Source organism: Elephas maximus, chromosome 12, assembly GCF_024166365.1.
Source record: "Elephas maximus indicus isolate mEleMax1 chromosome 12, mEleMax1 primary haplotype, whole genome shotgun sequence".
Lineage (NCBI taxonomy): Eukaryota > Metazoa > Chordata > Mammalia > Proboscidea > Elephantidae > Elephas > Elephas maximus.
In genome coordinates this window covers 100288979-100306359 of record NC_064830.1, presented here as the reverse complement: position 1 = coordinate 100306359, position 17381 = coordinate 100288979, and the positions used below count along the sequence as shown (strand labels likewise).

Sequence of the window (17381 nt, the reverse complement as noted above, 5' to 3'; positions counted from 1 at the left end):
ACGGAGTCTGTAGGAGTACAGGATCTTCCCCAAGATGTCCGGGTGCCTCCAGGGGAACCTGGAAACAATCTGCCTCCTTCTCTCAGACCCAGCATCAACTGGGACCCAAAACCGAGCCCCGCCCCAGCCGCTTATTCCCTCCAGGCCTTGCTGAGCTGTCCCCTCCGCCTGGATTGCTCTTCCTCGCTCTCTGCGTGCCCAGGTCCTCCTCCTGCTCATGAGGGACACTTCCTCCAGGAAGCCAGGCTGGCGGTGGGAGCACATCCCTCATCAGACTGCGGGGCTCCTGCAGCCACGTGGCGGACGCCCTAAGCCGCGTTGCATTTTTGCAGAATGAATGAAATTCTGAATCAGCTCCTGGCTCGAGAAAGCGGGTCGGGAAGGGCGTCACTCCAGGACACGGCTCCGCCAGGTGGGCACGGTGGAGGGCCAGAGGCACAGCCGGAGGCGCCGCGGGGGCCCCCTCCAGGGCGTCCCCACCTCCGTGGCCTGGAAGATTGTCTCCCACGGTTAATCTGTTCCCTCCTTCACGTCATGGAGATTTTCTGGCTCCTGGCCTGGTTTTAATGGGGGCGGGGGCTGGCCACTGGGACCCGGCTGGGGCCCTGCATCCCCCTTCGCAGCCGCCATCTGCCCTTGTCAATCTCGGGACTCCAGCTCCCGGGGACCACCAATCACAGGCCCCACATCCCGGTATCGTCATCGGCAGCCAATCAGGAGAGAGCCTCCTGCGGGAGGGGCAGGGCCGGGGCGCTGTACCACCTGACATGGGGGACACCCTGGTGTCACTGCCTGCTTGTGGAGCATTTACTGTGTCCTTGCTGCTCTGAATGCATTTTCTGCTGGGTAAAATGGGCAGGTGGTCCCCACCCCAGGGATGTTATTGTGTGCCATAGAGTCAATTCCGACACACAGTGACCCTACCAGACAGGGCAGAACTGCCCCATAGGGTTTTCTAGGCTATAATCTTTACAAAAGCAAATCATCAAGTCTTTCTCCCAGGAAACAAGCAGCTGTCTGAGTTTGAATCACCAACCTTTTGGATAGCACCCAAGAGCTTAACTATGGTGCCACCAAGGCTCCTTATCCCCAGGATGCTTGGGATGAATCAGACTTGCAGGAGGGCCCAGGAGCCCCTGCTGGCTGCACAACTCCAGGAAAGTCTAGAAACTTCCTCAATGTTCTCCTCTGCCTCCCAGACCTGGGCCTGGGTGCCTGGGTTTGATGGAGGCACTCCTTGGCCTCCAACCTGAGCCCACTGGGTTCCAGTTCCCTCAGGGCCTCCATGGGGACCTGTCCTCCTGAGCTGGCCCACCCCATCCCTGGGCACATCCGAAGCCCACTGTCTGTGGCGCATGAGAGGATCAGGGGGCTCCAGACTGTGCACAAGGCTCCTTGCTGTTAATATGGGAGAAAGGAAAGGTGTGCTCAGCACCTGCCTGTGCCAGCAAGTCCTGAGTGCGAATGTGCCAGAGGACAAAAGTCCTTCTGTTAGTCTGTTCACATGATCTGTAAATTCTAAATCCTAAGTACAGAGACGAGAGGTACATGGGGCCCACCCCATCAGACTCCTGCTCAGGTCTCGCCAACACTGGGGTGGTCCAGTGGGAGCCCCAGGTTCAGGCATTTCCCCCTCACGGCCACCCCATGGCACCTGGGTGGACCTCTGAGACACTTCCAGAGCCCTCCACGTCCACTCCTGCCATGTCCAGGCCTCCTACTGGCCAGCTCTGGGCCAGCGCCCTACCCCACCTGGCCCGACCACCCCTCATCACCCCCAAGATGCACACCATGGGCTACAGGGCTATGGACTCTTGTTCCTTTATTTTGCTCTTTCCAGTTTGAAGCTACTATCATGGGCGTTGAGAGTTATACAAATGACACTTACAAAAAATAAAAGACCAAGACACCCCGAGTGAGATACAGGCTGACAAACCAGCGGTGGGATGGGGTGGTGCGGGCAGCGAGGTGGGGTGGGGGCCAGGAGGCCCAGGCAGCTCACCCCATGGAGAGCAGCACTGGCTCGATCCACCTGGGAGACCCCAGGATTCCAGAAGATTCCAGTCATACACGTGGAGCACCAATCCCACCGCAGGACTCTGGCCGTGATGCAGGGGGGCCCAGCACCACCAGGTGGGGACATGGGCCAGGGCCGGGGTGGCGGGGAGGGGGACCAGCCATGTCCAGGAGGGAGGGGAAGGGCCTGATGAGAGTCCCTTGGAGAAGTGGAGACAGAGGCTCTAGACTTGGAGCAACCCATCTGAGCCCCAACAGCCCTTGGTGACTACTCCTACAACCAGGCTTTGCCAAGGGTACCTCCAGCAATAAACTTCATTAAAAAAAATACTGATTTGGTTATTTTCTGCTTCCAGTCAGGCCAGGGTGAAAGAAAAGACTAGATCCAAGATAGAAGCGGACAGCCCAACCGCAGCAGTCATGCAGTGGGCAGAGCTGGCCCCTCTGTGCAAAGGGGGCCAAAGCTGAGGGCCCCCAGCCCCACCCAGGACAACACCCAGAGGAGCCGCTAGAAGATTTGGGGCACGTTGGGGCTCCTCAAAGGGGCAAGGAGAGGCTCCAGGAATGGGACAGGAGATTCCAGTTGCAACCACACCCAGGGACTCAGGGGGCCTCCCGGCCACCCACTTCTCTCAGCCACTTTGGAGAAATAAGGCTCAGAGTCATCTGAGGTCAGAAGGAAGAGGTGCCAGCCCTGCCCACAGCAGAGAAGAGAGGGCAGAGGGACCCCACGACCCACCACACTCCCTGGTGACAGTGCAGCCACTGACCCGCCCAAGGGAGCCACAGGGGCAACAGGTGGGGGCACCATTTTCTCCAGGGTTTCCAGTTTGAAAGGCAAGGGGCTGGACACCCACTGTGGAGCCCACCTAGAGAAGGGAGTTAGCGGGGGACTGAGGAACAGGGGAGCCCTCCAGAACCGAAAGGCAGTGGGGCATGGGGTGGGAATGGGGTGGAAGACGGGGCGGCACCTAGTACTCCCAGAGTGTGGTGGGGTCGATGGCCTCGGCGGAGGCCTTCAGGACCCCCGCGTGGTCCCCCTTCAGGTAGCGCCCGCCCACCTTGATGGCCACCTTGTTGTAGTCACAGAACTCAAAGAAGAAGTCCACAGGGGTGTCGCTGCTGCTGGTGACCGAGGAGTCATTGCCCACCATCCAGTACTTGCCTGTGGAGTCTGGGGAGGAGAAGACATGTCAGGCCGCCCCCACACACCCTGCGCCTGGTCCCCTCCTCGTCTTCAAGGGTTAATGCCCCCTCCCTCAGTCATGGCTTCCGAATGGGACCAACTGGGAGCAAGGTCCTTATCCCCACCCCCTTACTCCTACCAGTTTGCTGGACACATGAATGGGGTTCAGGAAGCTGTTCGAAATCCAAATTGACACCTCTGAGTTGTTGGGGATCCTCCCTACACAAAGTTTTGATCCCACTGCTCAGGCCTGCCCACCCCCCTCTTTCTGGGACCTGTCTCCCTGCCTGCTGGCCTCCCACCTTCTCTCTGTCTGGGGTGGGCAGGGCCACCCCTCAACCCAGTGCTGCCCGGGGGAGACCTGCCTCGGATGTTGTAGGCACCATCGTTGAACTCGAGCTGGAAGACGTCATAGCTGGAGCGGTTGGCATCCAGGGTGCCGGTCACCTTGCGGCAGCCAATGAAACCATGTTCCCCACGGAGCACGATGATGGGCCGGTTGATGAGCTTCATGAGAAACAGCTCTGGGTCCCCTGCTCCGGCGGGGGGGGAGGGGGACAGTGAGCCTCACAGTGGGACACCGAAAGAGTGGGCCTCAGGTCGGGTTGGTGAGTGACCATGACATGTTCAGACCCCCCAGGATAGCAGGGCAGTGCCAGGGAGCCAGCGGCTTCGGCTGTGTCCGGGGTTACTACCTGCTGTCTCCACCGAGGCTGCCAGCTGCCCGTTCTTCTTGGCTGTCACAAATTTGCCATTGGACGCACGCAGGGTGATACGCCGATCACGCCACTCGATGTCAAAGTAGCAGCTGGGATTCCTGGGGGCAGAAGGGACAGTGTCAGGGGGCCGCCCCAGGCAGGAAAGGCCAACCAGGGGAGCAAGGGGGGCTGTGGGGGTTGGGGGACACTCACTTGGTGGAGGCGGTAGACTGCACGCCCCCAGTTGCCGTCAGTGTCCAGTACTTGCCCGTGTGGGTGCGGAAGGCGCACTTTTTGGTGTCACGGTCAATCTCCAGCTGAAAAGTCTCCTGGTCAGTCTCTTCATCCTGATTGGCTGACAGATCCATACCTGTGGAGAGACCCTTGAGGTGGTACAGGGGTCCCCATGTCCACTATGTGGGCTGAACCCTGTCCCTCAAAAGTATGTTCAAGTCCTAACCACAGAACCTGGAAATATGACCTTGTTTGGAAATAGGGTCTTTGAAGATGCTATCAGTTATCATGAGGTCATAATTGAATAGGGTTGGGCCCTAATCCCATCTAAGTATTGTCCTTAGAGACACAGAGACAAAGAAACACAGAGGGGATACGGCGATGTGACAACAAAAGAGATTGAGGGAGGCAGAGCTGCAAGTCAAAGAACGCCAAGGATCACAGGTGTCGCCAGATGCTGGGAGACACGCAGGACAAGATTCTCCCTCAGAGCTCCAGAAGGAATCAACAGGGCTGACGCCCTGATCTCAGACTCCCAGCCTCCAAAACCATGAGACAATAAATTTTTGTTCTAATGTTATGGCAGCCCTGGGACGCTAAAACACCCAGCTCATTCTGGCCGGTCCCCATTCCCCACCCTCACATACCAAAACACAAAAGGAGATACACCCCCTTAGCCTCTAAGTCAAGAGGCCCAGGAATGGGCTTGACATGGGTGAGACCACTGCATAGACGGGACCCAAGGCCATTACATCTGTCTCTTCTGATCACAGAAGTCATAACTTTAAACAAGCCAACTGTGAAATGACATTCTTGAGCCCCAGAGGAGGAATCGGCACATGGCCTGGGGTTAGACACTAAGGGTTTTTTGCTAATGGTGGTGTGGTTATGTAAGAACATGGCCTCATTCTTTAGAGAGACATATGGAAGCATTTGGAAATGGAATGACATGATGTCAAGGATGTGCTTTAAATAAACCAAAACCAACCAACAAAGGGCTGGATGAAACGAGGGTGGCAGGACAGTGTACAGGGAGTTTCAGGGTAGACACCAGTATATCCTTCCTGTCCTGTATATGTGTAAGGGTTAAAAGAGTAAAACACAAACTAGCCCCATTCTTTTCAGAAAATTTAAGAAAGCATAAATATGAAGACATGAAGTCACATATATATATCCTCATCCCTACCTCCCATCCCTGAAAACCCTGGTGGTATAGTGGTTAAGGGCTACGGCTGCTAATCAAAAGGTCAGCAGTTCGAATCCACCAGACGCTCCCTTGAAACTCTATGGGGGCAGTTCTAGCCTGTCCTATAGGGTTGCTATGAGTTGAATAGACTCAAGAGCAATGGGTTTGGTTTTTTGTTTGTTTGTTTGTTTTTGGTGTTACCCCCACCGTGAGAACCACTGCTGGTAAATACCCTTCTAGTCTTTTCCACTGTACATACTGATGCACACTTGCTTTGTCCATAGTGCACGTATGCTACCGTATGCTGACAGGTTGTATATAGATCTGCAACACATGTATACGCACATGTACAGATATACACTACATGTGAACACACAGTGGGGCAGTGGTGGTTCAGCAGTAGAATCTTGCCTTCCACGAGGGAGGCCTGGATTTGATTTCCAGACAGCGCACCTTCGCAGCCACCACCTGTCTGCCACCACCTGTCTATCAGTGGAGGTTTGTGTGTTGCTATGATGCCCAACAGGTTCCAGCGGAGCTTCCAGACTAAGACAGACTAGGAAGAAAGGCCTGGCGATCCACTTCTGACGAGCAGCCAGTGAAAACCCTAGGGATCACAACAGTTCGATGCACAACCAATCGTGGACATGGTGCAGGACCAGGCGGCATTTTCTTCCATGTTGTGCAAGAGGTTGTCATGAGTTGGGGGCTGATTCAACAGCAGCTCACAGCAACATTCACCATATAGCTGACAGATACGTATATCTGTGCAAACCAGTTTTTTCTCCATAATATTTTCACACGTTTCACATCACTAAATCACCTTGGATGTGACCATATGATCCCTAACGGAAGACACTTGGGGTCACTCCCAGGTTTTGCTCCCATGCAGGGGCCATTCTTACAGCTACATCCTTTTGCAAATTCCCACCCCTCCTCCCACCAGCATAACCTGGAAGCAGGGCCTTTGGGTCAATCAACATCCAATTCGTGTTCCCCCAGCATCCCAGATTCTAAGAGCCTCAGCAACCAGGAAGCCCGCCGCACCCGCTCCAGCACCGGCTCACCACTTTGCACAACAGTGCTTCCCAGATGAGGAAACTGAGGCTGGTCAGCCAGGAGGCCACAGCCTTCATTCTACGACCATCATCCACAGGCCTGAGGATGTCGGCATCCTCCCGACCCCATCACACGCCTCCACATCATCAGTGCCACAGAGTAGGGATGGTCACCCCGCTTCACAGAGGCTGAATCTGAGAGGGGGTGTCCTTGTCCAAGGTCACACAGCAAGAAAAGAAGGGCCTCTGTGGCGGGCTGCTCTGCCCTCCTGCCACACCCTGTCTCCCTCCACCTGGGCACTCATGGATGTGGCCACCCTAAGTCTGCCCAGGTCCTGTATATGAGCTGCATCCACCATCCCTCTCCAAAGAAGCTAGCGAGGGGCCCGCTGGGCACCTGAGCCACCACCACGTATAGAACCAGGGCTGGGATCCCCTTTCTCAGGCATCCTCCAGCCAAAGGCCCCACAAATGGGGCAACCTACCCTACCACCACTGCTGCAGGAGCCACAGGGCTGCTAGGAACCACCAGGGAGGTAGCCCCCTCCTCACATGCCCTGTTCTACCCAAAAGGGCCCTGTACATCTATAGGAGACCCCCAGCACTGGGTCAGTCAGCAGCACAGCCACACCCTTCCCCCGTCTAGGCCAGGACACCTGCCCTGGGAAGTCCCAGTCCCCACTGGCCATACAGCACCATCTGCTCAGTGTGTGGGGGGCTGTGTGATCGCTGATGAAAGGGAAGAGACAAGAGAGAAACCCTTCCATCCTTCACCAGCAGCAGAAAAGACAGGGGGGCTCTGAGCTCCCACAAAGAGGGAAAAGGGGACACTCCCCTGGGCTTGGCTGGGTTTGGGGGAAGCGGGATGGGGACGGGACAGCAAAAGAGAAGCTGCAAATAAGCCTGGAGATTACCAGCCCGAGAGCAAATGCAGGAAGACCTATGGTTACTGAGCAGCTTAGCCAGGACAGCCACTGCACCTAAGGCTTGACATGTTGTTGTTAGTTGTTCTCCAATGGCAACCCCAAGTACAACAAAACAAAACGTTGCCCAGTCTTGTGCCATCGTCATGATCATTTGGTATGCTCAAGTCCATTGCTGTGGCCACAGTGTATTTTGAGGGTCTTCCAACACAGGGAGCTCATCTTCCAGCACTACATTAGACAATGTTCTGTTGTGATCCGTGGGGCTTTCATTGACTGACTTTCAGAAGTAGATCGCCAGGCCTTTCTTCCTAGTTTGTCTTAGCCTGGAAGCTATGCTGAAACCTGTCCACCATGGGTGACACTGTTAGTATTTGAAATGCCAATGGCAGAGCTTCCAGTGTCACGGCAACAAGCAAGCCTCCACAGTATGATAAACGGACGGATGAGTGGTGGGGGTACGCTTGACATACACAGGCTTTCATCCTCATAGCAACACCAGGAATTAATACTAATGCTACCCTATTATACAGAGGAAGAAACTGAGGCTCAGCCAGGGTCAGTAAAATCCTCTGCTCAGATACTCAGACCCCATCAGCTGATTTCGTTCCATCTTGGAACTGGTTGGCTGCAAAGGTCTGGGCTGGTCACTAGGGTACCCAAAAGGGCACCAGACACCCTTAAGCAAGTGCCTCCATCTCACTCAGCCTCAGTTTCCCCACCTGTAAAAAGGGTCCATTCTCTCCCATTTTGCCAGGATGTTGAAAGGGTTTGGGGGCCAGGTGCCAAGTACATGCCAGCCCTTCCTACCTGACCTGGAAGGAGGTGGGGGAAGAGAGCTGTCCCCCAACCAGCAGGCCCTCCTGGCCTCAAGGCCCAGCCCAGAGGGGAAAAGGCCCACTTGGCCTTGAAGTCTCTAATTAGAGCCGCGTTACTATGGGAACCGGGTTTTCTTTGGGATTTTTCTTTTCAGCAACAGCAGCACAGAAACCCTGAGTCACACACCCTAAGGAGCCCTGGGAAGCGGAGGCTGCTCAACTGAGCCCACGGGCACATCACCCTAGTGGGAGCCAGGGTGACAAGGACAGCAGGCACCTCAGGCCCTTGCCTGTCTTCCGCCCCTCCAGGCCCACCTCCTCGCCACCCAAGCTGTCCAAATGGCCTTCTGCAGACATATCCCTGGGTCCCCTGGAGCGACCTCCAGGCTGAGACATCCTCTCCAGTGGCCAGAGGGGGCACCCCATTCCCCAAGACCCTCCATGGCTCCCCACTGCTCTCAGGCCTTAGTTTAAGCAAAGCTGTGTCTCAGGAGTTTCCCTTGAGCTTGTTCAAAATATGCATCCCTTTCCCCTCTCTCATCCCACTTAGGGAAGGGACCTGGAAACCCTGTGGCCTCCCCCCTCTCCCTTTTTGCAGTCTGCTCTGTGACCCCTTCAAATCCCTCCTCTATCCTGGCTTAGCCATTCCCTGGCTCATCTGGAGAACTCTTATACACCCTGCAAAACCCAGCTTGAACAGCACCCCAGTGTCTGAAACAGCACTTGAGCCAAGCTCCAGGCCAGGTCCTGGGCGGAGTGTGGAGTACAGGGCACAAGTGACCAAAGGTGAAGAGCATGGTGGGAGAAGCTGACACTGTAACCCCACCCAAATGCGGGATGAGGTAGCACCAGGACCCCCACTCTGGTGGCCAGCCCAGCCTCTAATGACCTCACAGAGGCAAAGCCAGCCTGAGGTGCAGTAACCAGGGAGCTCGCACTTTACTGATGGGGAAACTGAGGGCAGAGAGTAGGCTGCAGCTTCAGCAGGAAGCACCTCGTCCCCCCAGACCCAGCCTGTACAGGCCTGAAGGGATGATTCACACCCTCAGCTTCCACACCTGCAGTTCCCAACACGTGGTGGAGGCACAGACCCCGCCCCCTTGCCACGCAGGGAGTCCAAAATGGCCTTCTCACACCCGCCCCCAGGCTGGGGTGGGGGGTGACCCTCTGGGCGGCAATCCTATCCCAGGAAGGCTGGGGCCAGCCACCATTGGAACAACAAGCTCCAAGCCAGCTGAGCTCCAACTTGGCCCCAAAGCCCTTCCCCCAAGGTCCACCCCCTTTAAACTCAAAGATGAGCAAACACCTCTCCTGGCCCCAGCTCCCCTGCATCCTGCCTCATCAGCCTGAATCACAATCATGATGCTGCAAGACTTACTAGAGAGAGGGTACCTGCCTAGGCTCGCTCATCTTGGCTGCCAACACCCATGACCCCAAGAGCCAGGGCTTCCTGCTCTGCCCCACCTTCCCCAGGGAAGGCCCTGGAACCTGTCTCTGCACTGACGAGCTCCCATCATGGGCCCTGTGTCCCCTCCAGTCCCATTTCCCACCTCGCTCACCTCTTTCCAGCCACACCTGGCTTTCAAAGCTCCTCCTGCCTCAGGGCCTTTGTACAAGCTATTCCCTTTGCCTGTGATAATCTTCCACTTGAGTACATGCTATCTTCCATTCACCCTTCAGATCTGCTCAGGCAGACCACCTCCTCCATCTAAACTGGATTTTTATCAAGTCTGTCCAGAAGGTCCAGGCACACACACATACCCCGCCTCCCCTCCCACCACCACCATTTGTTCACCACTCATGCCCCAGTGCTTAGCAAGAGTTCAAAGTTTGCTGAATGGGTGGGAATGCAGCCCCATCCAGCACTGAGTAAGCCCAAAAGGAGGTTCATAGATTTGCTTGGGGAAAATGGTGGCTGCCTGGGAGGCAGCAGGGGTCCAGATAAGAGCCTGCGCAGTTCCATGTGCTCTTTACTTACTGGGTGACTTTAAGCCAGTGGCTTCCCCTCTTTGGGCCTTAACAGGCTCCTCAGTAAGATGGCAGTGGTACTGCCCCCTCTGTCAGAGTGGGAATGAGTGAGAAGAGATGGCACAGGCAAAAGCTGCCATTACCCCATCCAGGTCTCCATCTCCATTCCCCACAGCCATGAGGGCCTGGGGAGGTCTCCATATGGGGACAGCCAGGCCAGGGGAGCACCCCTCCTCAAGAGAACCCAAGGACAGCAGGGTGGCCACCAAGGAGATTCCCATCTAGCTGTCTCCAGAGGCTGAGGCCAACCTCCTACCAAAGGGAGCAAGATCCCTGCAGGCCCCTGCAGAAGGTGGGGTCTGCTGGCTGCCCCAAAATAGGGAAGACCTCAGATGTCAGAGAAAGCCTCCAGCGGTGAGGGTCTGGGGGAAGGGAAGCAGGGGGCTAGCTTCTGGTGTGCAGCTGGTCCGAAATGGCCAGGCCAGATGCCCCTGGAGAAGACGGATCCGGTTGCAGCCAATTGTTCTTGGCGGAGCCCTTGGGTATGCGTTCACCCGAGGATAGGGAGCTTCCCGGGGCGCCGGGCTGGGGTCTCCCCTCTCCGGTGGCCGCCTGCAAGGCAGAGAGCGCGCTGAGGGAGGGAGCCGCGAGCGGCGGGCAAAGGGCGGGGTGCCTGGCGGGGAGCCATCCTCGCCACGCCGGCCGGCCCGAGGCGCGACTGGGGAAGCCACCTCCTGCGGGGGTTCCGGACCCGGGCGCTGGCTTGGCGGGGGCGCGGGACCGTACAGAGCCCCGATGCCTTGCCTCACGCGTGCATCTGGTTTCCCCATCTGCAGCGCCCGAGAGGACAAAGGGGGCGAGGGAGGGCCCTGCGAGGCGTCCCGCCCCCCGGCTCACAAAGGCCGCGGCCCTGAGCGCGGGGCAGGGGCGGAGGGAGGGGCGGAGGAAAGGGCGGCCACTCGGGGCGCCCCCACCCACCGCCCCGCAGAGCAGACCCCGCCTGGCAGTGGGAGAGGGTGGGAAAGGGCCGGGCAGACCGGGAGCTAGAGGCGTACCCCGCGGGGATCAAAGGCCCCGCTGACCTCCCCCACACCCGCCTGCGGAAGGCGACCCGGGGGAGGAGGGACGCACCCTTTGAGAGCTCCGACCCTCCCCCGAGCCGCCGGAGGGACAAGGCCCACCGACAGGGGGAGGGGCAGGAGAAAACCGATACGGGCGCCTGCTCCCGAACGCTGGGTCCGTCTGTCCCAGGGAGTCAGCACGCTCGGGGAGACCCATACGGAGCAGGGACTTTGAGGGTAGCACACGGGACAGCTCCCACGCGGGGCCTAGGGGACCCGCCACTCCAGTGCCAGGTCGGGGGGGGTGCATCGGCGCCGGAAGATGGGCAGAGCCCCACCTCTCGTCCCCTCCCCCGGGCGCGACGCACGTCCTGGGGTGGGGTGGCTGGCGAGCTCGGCTGGGGCGCACGGGGCGCCGCTCGGGGTGCTCGCAGCGCCGCGGACGAGAAAGGGCGGGAGGCCGCAGGGCAGGGGGAGGTAGAGGCGCTTTGTGCAAGGCGAAGGCGGGCGGCGTCGCCACTCACCCTGGCGCGTGGACACGTTCCTCTCGTTGGCCGCCTGCAGCACGACCTGGGCGCAGCTCTGTTCCAGCGCGAAGAGCTCGTCCTTGCCCACCTTGGTGGCCTTGCCCGCCTTGAGCGTGCCACTGGGCCCCGACGGCGCCAGGTAGCGGCCGTCGCAGTCGCGGAAGGCCACCTTGCCGGAGCGGAACTCGAGCGTGTAGCCGGTGGCGGGCTCAGGCTGCGCCACTAGGCGCCCGTCGTGGCGCAGGAAGCGGTGGTCGGCCGTCTGCACGCTGTAGCGCTGGTCCTGGAAGGCCAGAGTGATGAGCGAGTCGACGCCCCAGGGCACGTCGCGGTCCACGGCGATCTCGTCCGCCGGCCGCGCGCTCAAGTGCGCGTAGCGCTTGCGGGTCAGGCTGTAGATGTTGACCTGCGGGTGCATGGCGATATGCACACTCCACTTCTCGGCCGGCGACACGCTCTGCGCGAAGCACGACAGGCGGTCCTCTGTGCCGCCGAAGTAGCGCCGGTGCGCCTCGGACTGCAGCGACCAGCGGCCGTCGTCGTGAGCCACGATGAGGAAGCGGCAGTCGGCGCTGGGTGTCTCGCGCTCGCAGGTCACGTTGCCGTCCTTGTCAGCCGCCAGGTAGCGGCCCAGGTGGCTGCGGAGACACACGGCCGCGCTGCCCGCCTCGTCGGGCGGCTGCTCCAGGGTCCAGATCTGCTTCTTCTTCAGGCTGCTGGCCGACGCGTTCACCTTGAACCCGAACGCCTCGGCCGTCAGGTACTTGTTGCCGCAGTTGATGAGGCCGAACTGGATCTGCACCGCCTCGGCCGTGCCGTTGGCGGGCATGGTGGCGGCGGGCGTGCGGTCCCCTGCGCGCCTGCTCCTTTGTTCGCGGCGGGCCCGGCGCACCCTCAGCAGCGCTCCACAAAGCCGGCCCGCCGCGCCTCATCCGATTTATAGGCGGGGTGACGTCATGCCGCCAGGCCTCGCCCACGCCCCGCCCCGGGCCCGCGGGGAGGGGGTCGCGGGCAGAGGAGCTAGCTCTGCGGGGCGGGGACGCGGGGCCCAGAGGGGCGCGCGCGGTGCTGCGCTCTCCGCGTCCCCGCGTCCAGTGGCACGTCCGGCCTGCGCAGCCATAGCCTCCGAGGCTGCGAGGAGAGGCCCTCGCCCCCTCCCCAGTTCCAAGCCACCGCACCTTTCCTCCAAAGCCATCCCCGTGGCGCGCGCCCTGGGGACTCGCCGGCAGCTACGTGCGCCGACCCTGTGACCCCGCGGAGGCCCCTGACACCAAGCCTAGCGGGGAAGAAGGACAAGGCAGGTATTAGGTTATAACAGAGACGGCAGGACCATAGTGCAGCTCGGGACCGGGTGGAGGCGGGTCCGGGGGCTTCTCGGAGGAGGTGGCCTGAAAGCGGAGACCGGAGGGAGGCGGAGGGGAAGACCCCTAGGAGAAGTGGCGGAAGGAGGAAGGCCAGCGCACAGTTGTGCGTGGGAACTGGATCAGGAACGGGAGTGGTGGGATCTGGGCCCTGTGAGCGTCTGTGCGTGGATGGTTGGGGCCTGAGAGCCCACACACCCAGCTGAAGGGGTCTCTGACCCTCCAGAGAAGGGAATCTGCTACCTGAGGCTTCCCTCCCAGGGCGCTGTCCCTGAAGGCTACCCAGGTCCCTCCCTGTGGCCCCAGCGCCCAGCCTGCTGGCCCAAAGAAGCCTCAGAACAGTGGCCAAGTCAATGGCCAACATCCCCTTCTGGTGATGCATAAGCCACAGGCCTGGTCTACCAGGCAGGGGCATGGACAACAGTTACTGCTCCTGTTTAGGAGGTGGATCAGAGCAGTCCAACAGCTCGGGTGGCCCAGCCCTGAAGGGTAGATGTCAGGTCTCCAGGCTCAAGGTCAATGGGACCCTCCCCCGAAAGCCCTGACTTCAGGGGACTCTGGGCCAATACACAGACCCAGCCCCCCATCCTGTAAGGCCCCAGCTCCCAACCCTCCTCCCTCCAGGGGGGACATTCTCTGAGGACCCCCCTCCCTTGCTCCCGGTGTAGGAACACTTCCCTTTTCTGAGCCTCTCTGAAGGCCACAACTTTCCCTGGGACATTCCCCACATGCCAAGAAGGGCCCTGGAATGCCAGTGTGACCACAGGCTGCCCACAAGGTCTCGGGTAGAGGCCCATCCCAGCCACAAGCATAGGGCACTGGGCTGGCTACTGTCCTCAGCCTCCATTTCTGGGTAGGCAGAGTGCTCTGAGCTGGTTAGGGTGCGGCTAAGCCTGTCTCCAGGCAATCCCCTTTGGGGATTTTCAACAGGGAGAGAAAGATGACACCGCCTATCCCCAGATAGGCATGGCGGTACCACCCCCTCCCACAGAGCCCACCCCCTTGAGAGCCAGGGAAATCAAAAGTTGCCCCTTTTGAGGTTACCTAATGAGTCATGTGGAAACCCTGGTGGCGTAGTTGTTAAGTGCTACAGCTGCTAACCGAAAGGTCAGCAGTTTGAATCCACCAGGCGCTCCTTGGAAGCCCTATGGGGCGGTTTTACTCTCTCCTATAGGGTCACTATGAGTCAGGATCAACTTGACAGCAATGGGTTTGGTTTTCTTGGTTTAATGGGTCATGTGAGGAGCCCTGGTGGCAAAACGGATAAGTGCTTGTCTGCTAACTGAAAGCTTGGCGGTTCAAACCCACCCAGCCGCTCCATGGGAGAAAGACCTGCGTCTGTAAAGATTACAGCCTAGAAAACTCTATGGGGCAGTTCTACTCCATCACATGGAGTGACTATGAGTCAAAAATTAACTCAACAGCACCTAACAACAGTGGGTCACACAGACTTGGGCTTGAAACCAAGTAACTAACTGGCTGTGTGACCTTGGGCAAGTTATTCAACCTCTCTGAACTCTGTTTCCTCTTTTTTTCTTTATTCTTTTTATTGTGGTAAAATATACATAAAAATTGCCCTTTTAACCATTTTTTGAGTGTACAATTCAGCAGTGCTGAGTGAATTCACAAGGTTATGTACCCATCACTACTATCTATTTCCAGATCTTTTTTATCATCACAAATAAAAACTCTACCCATGAGACACTAACTCCCACTACCCTCTGCCCAGCTCCTGGTAACCTCTATCCTACTTTCTGTCTCTATAAATCTGCCTATACTAGATGCCTCATATAAGTGGGGTCATACAGTATTTGTGCTTTGGTGTCTGATTCTTTCACTCAGTATGTTTTCAAAGTTCGTTCACATCGTCGCATGTATCAGAACTTCATTCCTTTTATGGCTACATAATATGCCATTGTCATCCCTGGGTGGTGCAAACAGTTAACTTACAAAAAAACTGGAGGTTTGGGTACACCCAGAGGTGCCTCAGAAGAAAGGCCTGGCAATCTACTTTCACAACATCAGCCATCGAAAACCCTGTGAAGCGTAGCTCTATTCTGACACACGTAGGGTAGCCGTGAGTCAAAATGGACTCAAAGGCAACTTTTTTTTTTTTGATATTTCATTGTATGTATATGCCACATTTTGTTTCTCCATCTGTCTCTTGATGGACTTTTAGGTTGTTTTCCACATTTTCACTGTTGTGAGTAATACTGCAGTGAACTTTGGGTACACAAGTATCTGTTTGAGTCCCTGCTTTCAAGTCTTTTGGGTAGATTCCTAAGGGGAGTTTCCTCTTTTTACAAGAGGTAAATCCCCCATGCTAGAATAGCCTGAGAGTCCCTAGAGGCACAGAGCTCAGTCAGACACTCCTTCTGCCATCCTCAGGACCCAATCCAGCCCTCAGGAAGCCCTCCACCTAGTTAGGGAGACCCCAGCCTCTGGCTAACCCCAGAGGCTCAGAGGAGAGAGCTGACTGCCTCAGGTGTGGTGGGAGGGCTGTGGGATGGAGTATACTGAATCCACCTCCTAGGATCAGAACTGGCCCTGCCCTGGTCTGGGGCCACCACTGCAGCTAGAGGCCAGGAGGGGGCTGGGGGCGCCTGCCCCTCTGTCAGACCTGGGTAGAGAGGATAAAAGTCTGGCAAGGCCTAATGAGTAATGGAGCCTGGATGCGAGAACTGGGTTTCCTGGGTTCGCATTCACATCTCTGGCCCTCAGTTTTCTCGTCTCTAAAAGGGGCATAATAATAGTAGATGCATCAGGAGGATAACTGAGAGGACTGAAGGAGTTAACACACATGAACTGGGACTCAGAGAGTTCCTGTGACTTGGGACTCAGTTTTTAAACCGGGAAAGTCTTGGGCAAACGAGGACAAAGTGGTCACCATATACATCATGCTCTTCAAACAGTGCCCGGAAGGTGTATACCCCAAAGAATTGAAAGCAGGTACTCAAAGGAGTATGTGTACACTCATGAACACAATAACGTACATGGCAGCACTGTTTACAATAGCCAAAAAGTGGAAACCACCCAAGCGTCCATAAACTCATGAATGGATAAACAAAATGTTGTCCATCCATAAAATGGAATGTTATCCAGTCATAAAAAGAAATGAAGTACTAATACATGTTACCACATGGATGAACCTTGAAAACACTACTCTGAGTGAAAGAAGCCAAACACAAAAGGACACATATCGTATCATTTCATTCACACGAAATATTCAGAATGGGTAAACCCATAAGGACAATGCAGATTAGTAGCTGCCAGGAGCAGGGTGGGTATGGTGCAGTGAATTATTTAATATTGCCCTTCTAGGCGTAGTCTTTGTGACTCCTACACAATGACTGGGTGGAACTATGGAAATAAGGTGTATGGAACCTGTGATGGTTATATATGTTAACTTGGCTGGGCCATAATTGGAAGTTATGTAATGATGTAATTTGGAAGTTATGTGATCATCCTCCATTTTGTGATCTGATGTAATTATCCTCCATTTTGTGATGTGTTGTAAATTCTGGCTTTGTGCTTATGGTTATGGTCCCATTTAGGAGGGAGTTGTCCATTGTGTTAACGAAGCAGATCAAGGTGGGATGTATCTTGAGTACCCCCCTTGCTGGAGGGGTGTGACTCAAGTCACCACCACTACCCCAGTCACCACCCTTGCCACCTTATTCAACTCATGCCCTACTTGAGTCACACCTTTTATCTTACAAGAGATAAAAGGAGAGAGAAGCGAGCAGAGAGGGCAGAGCCACTACCACCAAGGAGAAGAGCTAGGAGTGGAGCACGTGCTTTGGACCCGGGATCCCTGCACTGAGAATCTCCTAGACCCAGGAGACAGAGAGCTGTAACCCTCCTAGACCCAGAGACAGTGGGAAGCAGCAAGTGCGGCAGAGAACCGGCAGCAGCAGAACCAGGAGACTACCACAAGACGGTGTGGTGGGCTTTCCAGCTGGCAGAGCAAGGTGGCTACAGTGGGCGTACAGGCTCACTATAGCAAGAGAGCTGAGCACCTTCGGGCAGGCGGCTTGCTGGTGGAATGGGGTGCCTCAGGACACTTGTCGGTGGAGCTAGGCTTTCTGGCCCGCGGAGCTAGATAGCTGAGCGCCTTTGACCCGAGGCTTGCTGGCGGAGTGGGGTGCCTCTGGGCAGTGATTGGTGGAGCTGAAGAACTTTGTAACACTTGCCTGAACAGGGCAGAAGCTAGGCTGGTCCAAGAGGCCTGAGGGGTCGAGAGGCCGAGGGCCAGGAAAAGGCCTGCCTGTGGGCACAGCCGAGAAGCTGTCCTTACTGAAGAACTGTATCCTGAATATTTCCTAATCCTGAATTGTAACTGTTA

The 17381-nt window shown here is 56.9% G+C and overlaps 1 protein-coding gene across 1 annotated transcript; it reads right to left on the bottom strand.

The window, feature by feature from the left end:
• Nucleotides 1-1797: 1797 nt before the first annotated feature.
• Nucleotides 1798-12593, bottom strand: FSCN1 (fascin actin-bundling protein 1). Its single transcript, XM_049904809.1, has 5 exons — nt 11673-12593; nt 4114-4270; nt 3898-4019; nt 3568-3735; nt 1798-3190 (listed from the first exon to the last, which is right to left on the bottom strand). The coding sequence occupies exons 1-5, from the start codon at nt 12502-12504 to the stop codon at nt 2988-2990; spliced, it is 1482 nt and encodes a 493-aa protein (XP_049760766.1). The 5' UTR covers nt 12505-12593; the 3' UTR covers nt 1798-2987.
• Nucleotides 12594-17381: the final 4788 nt, after the last annotated feature.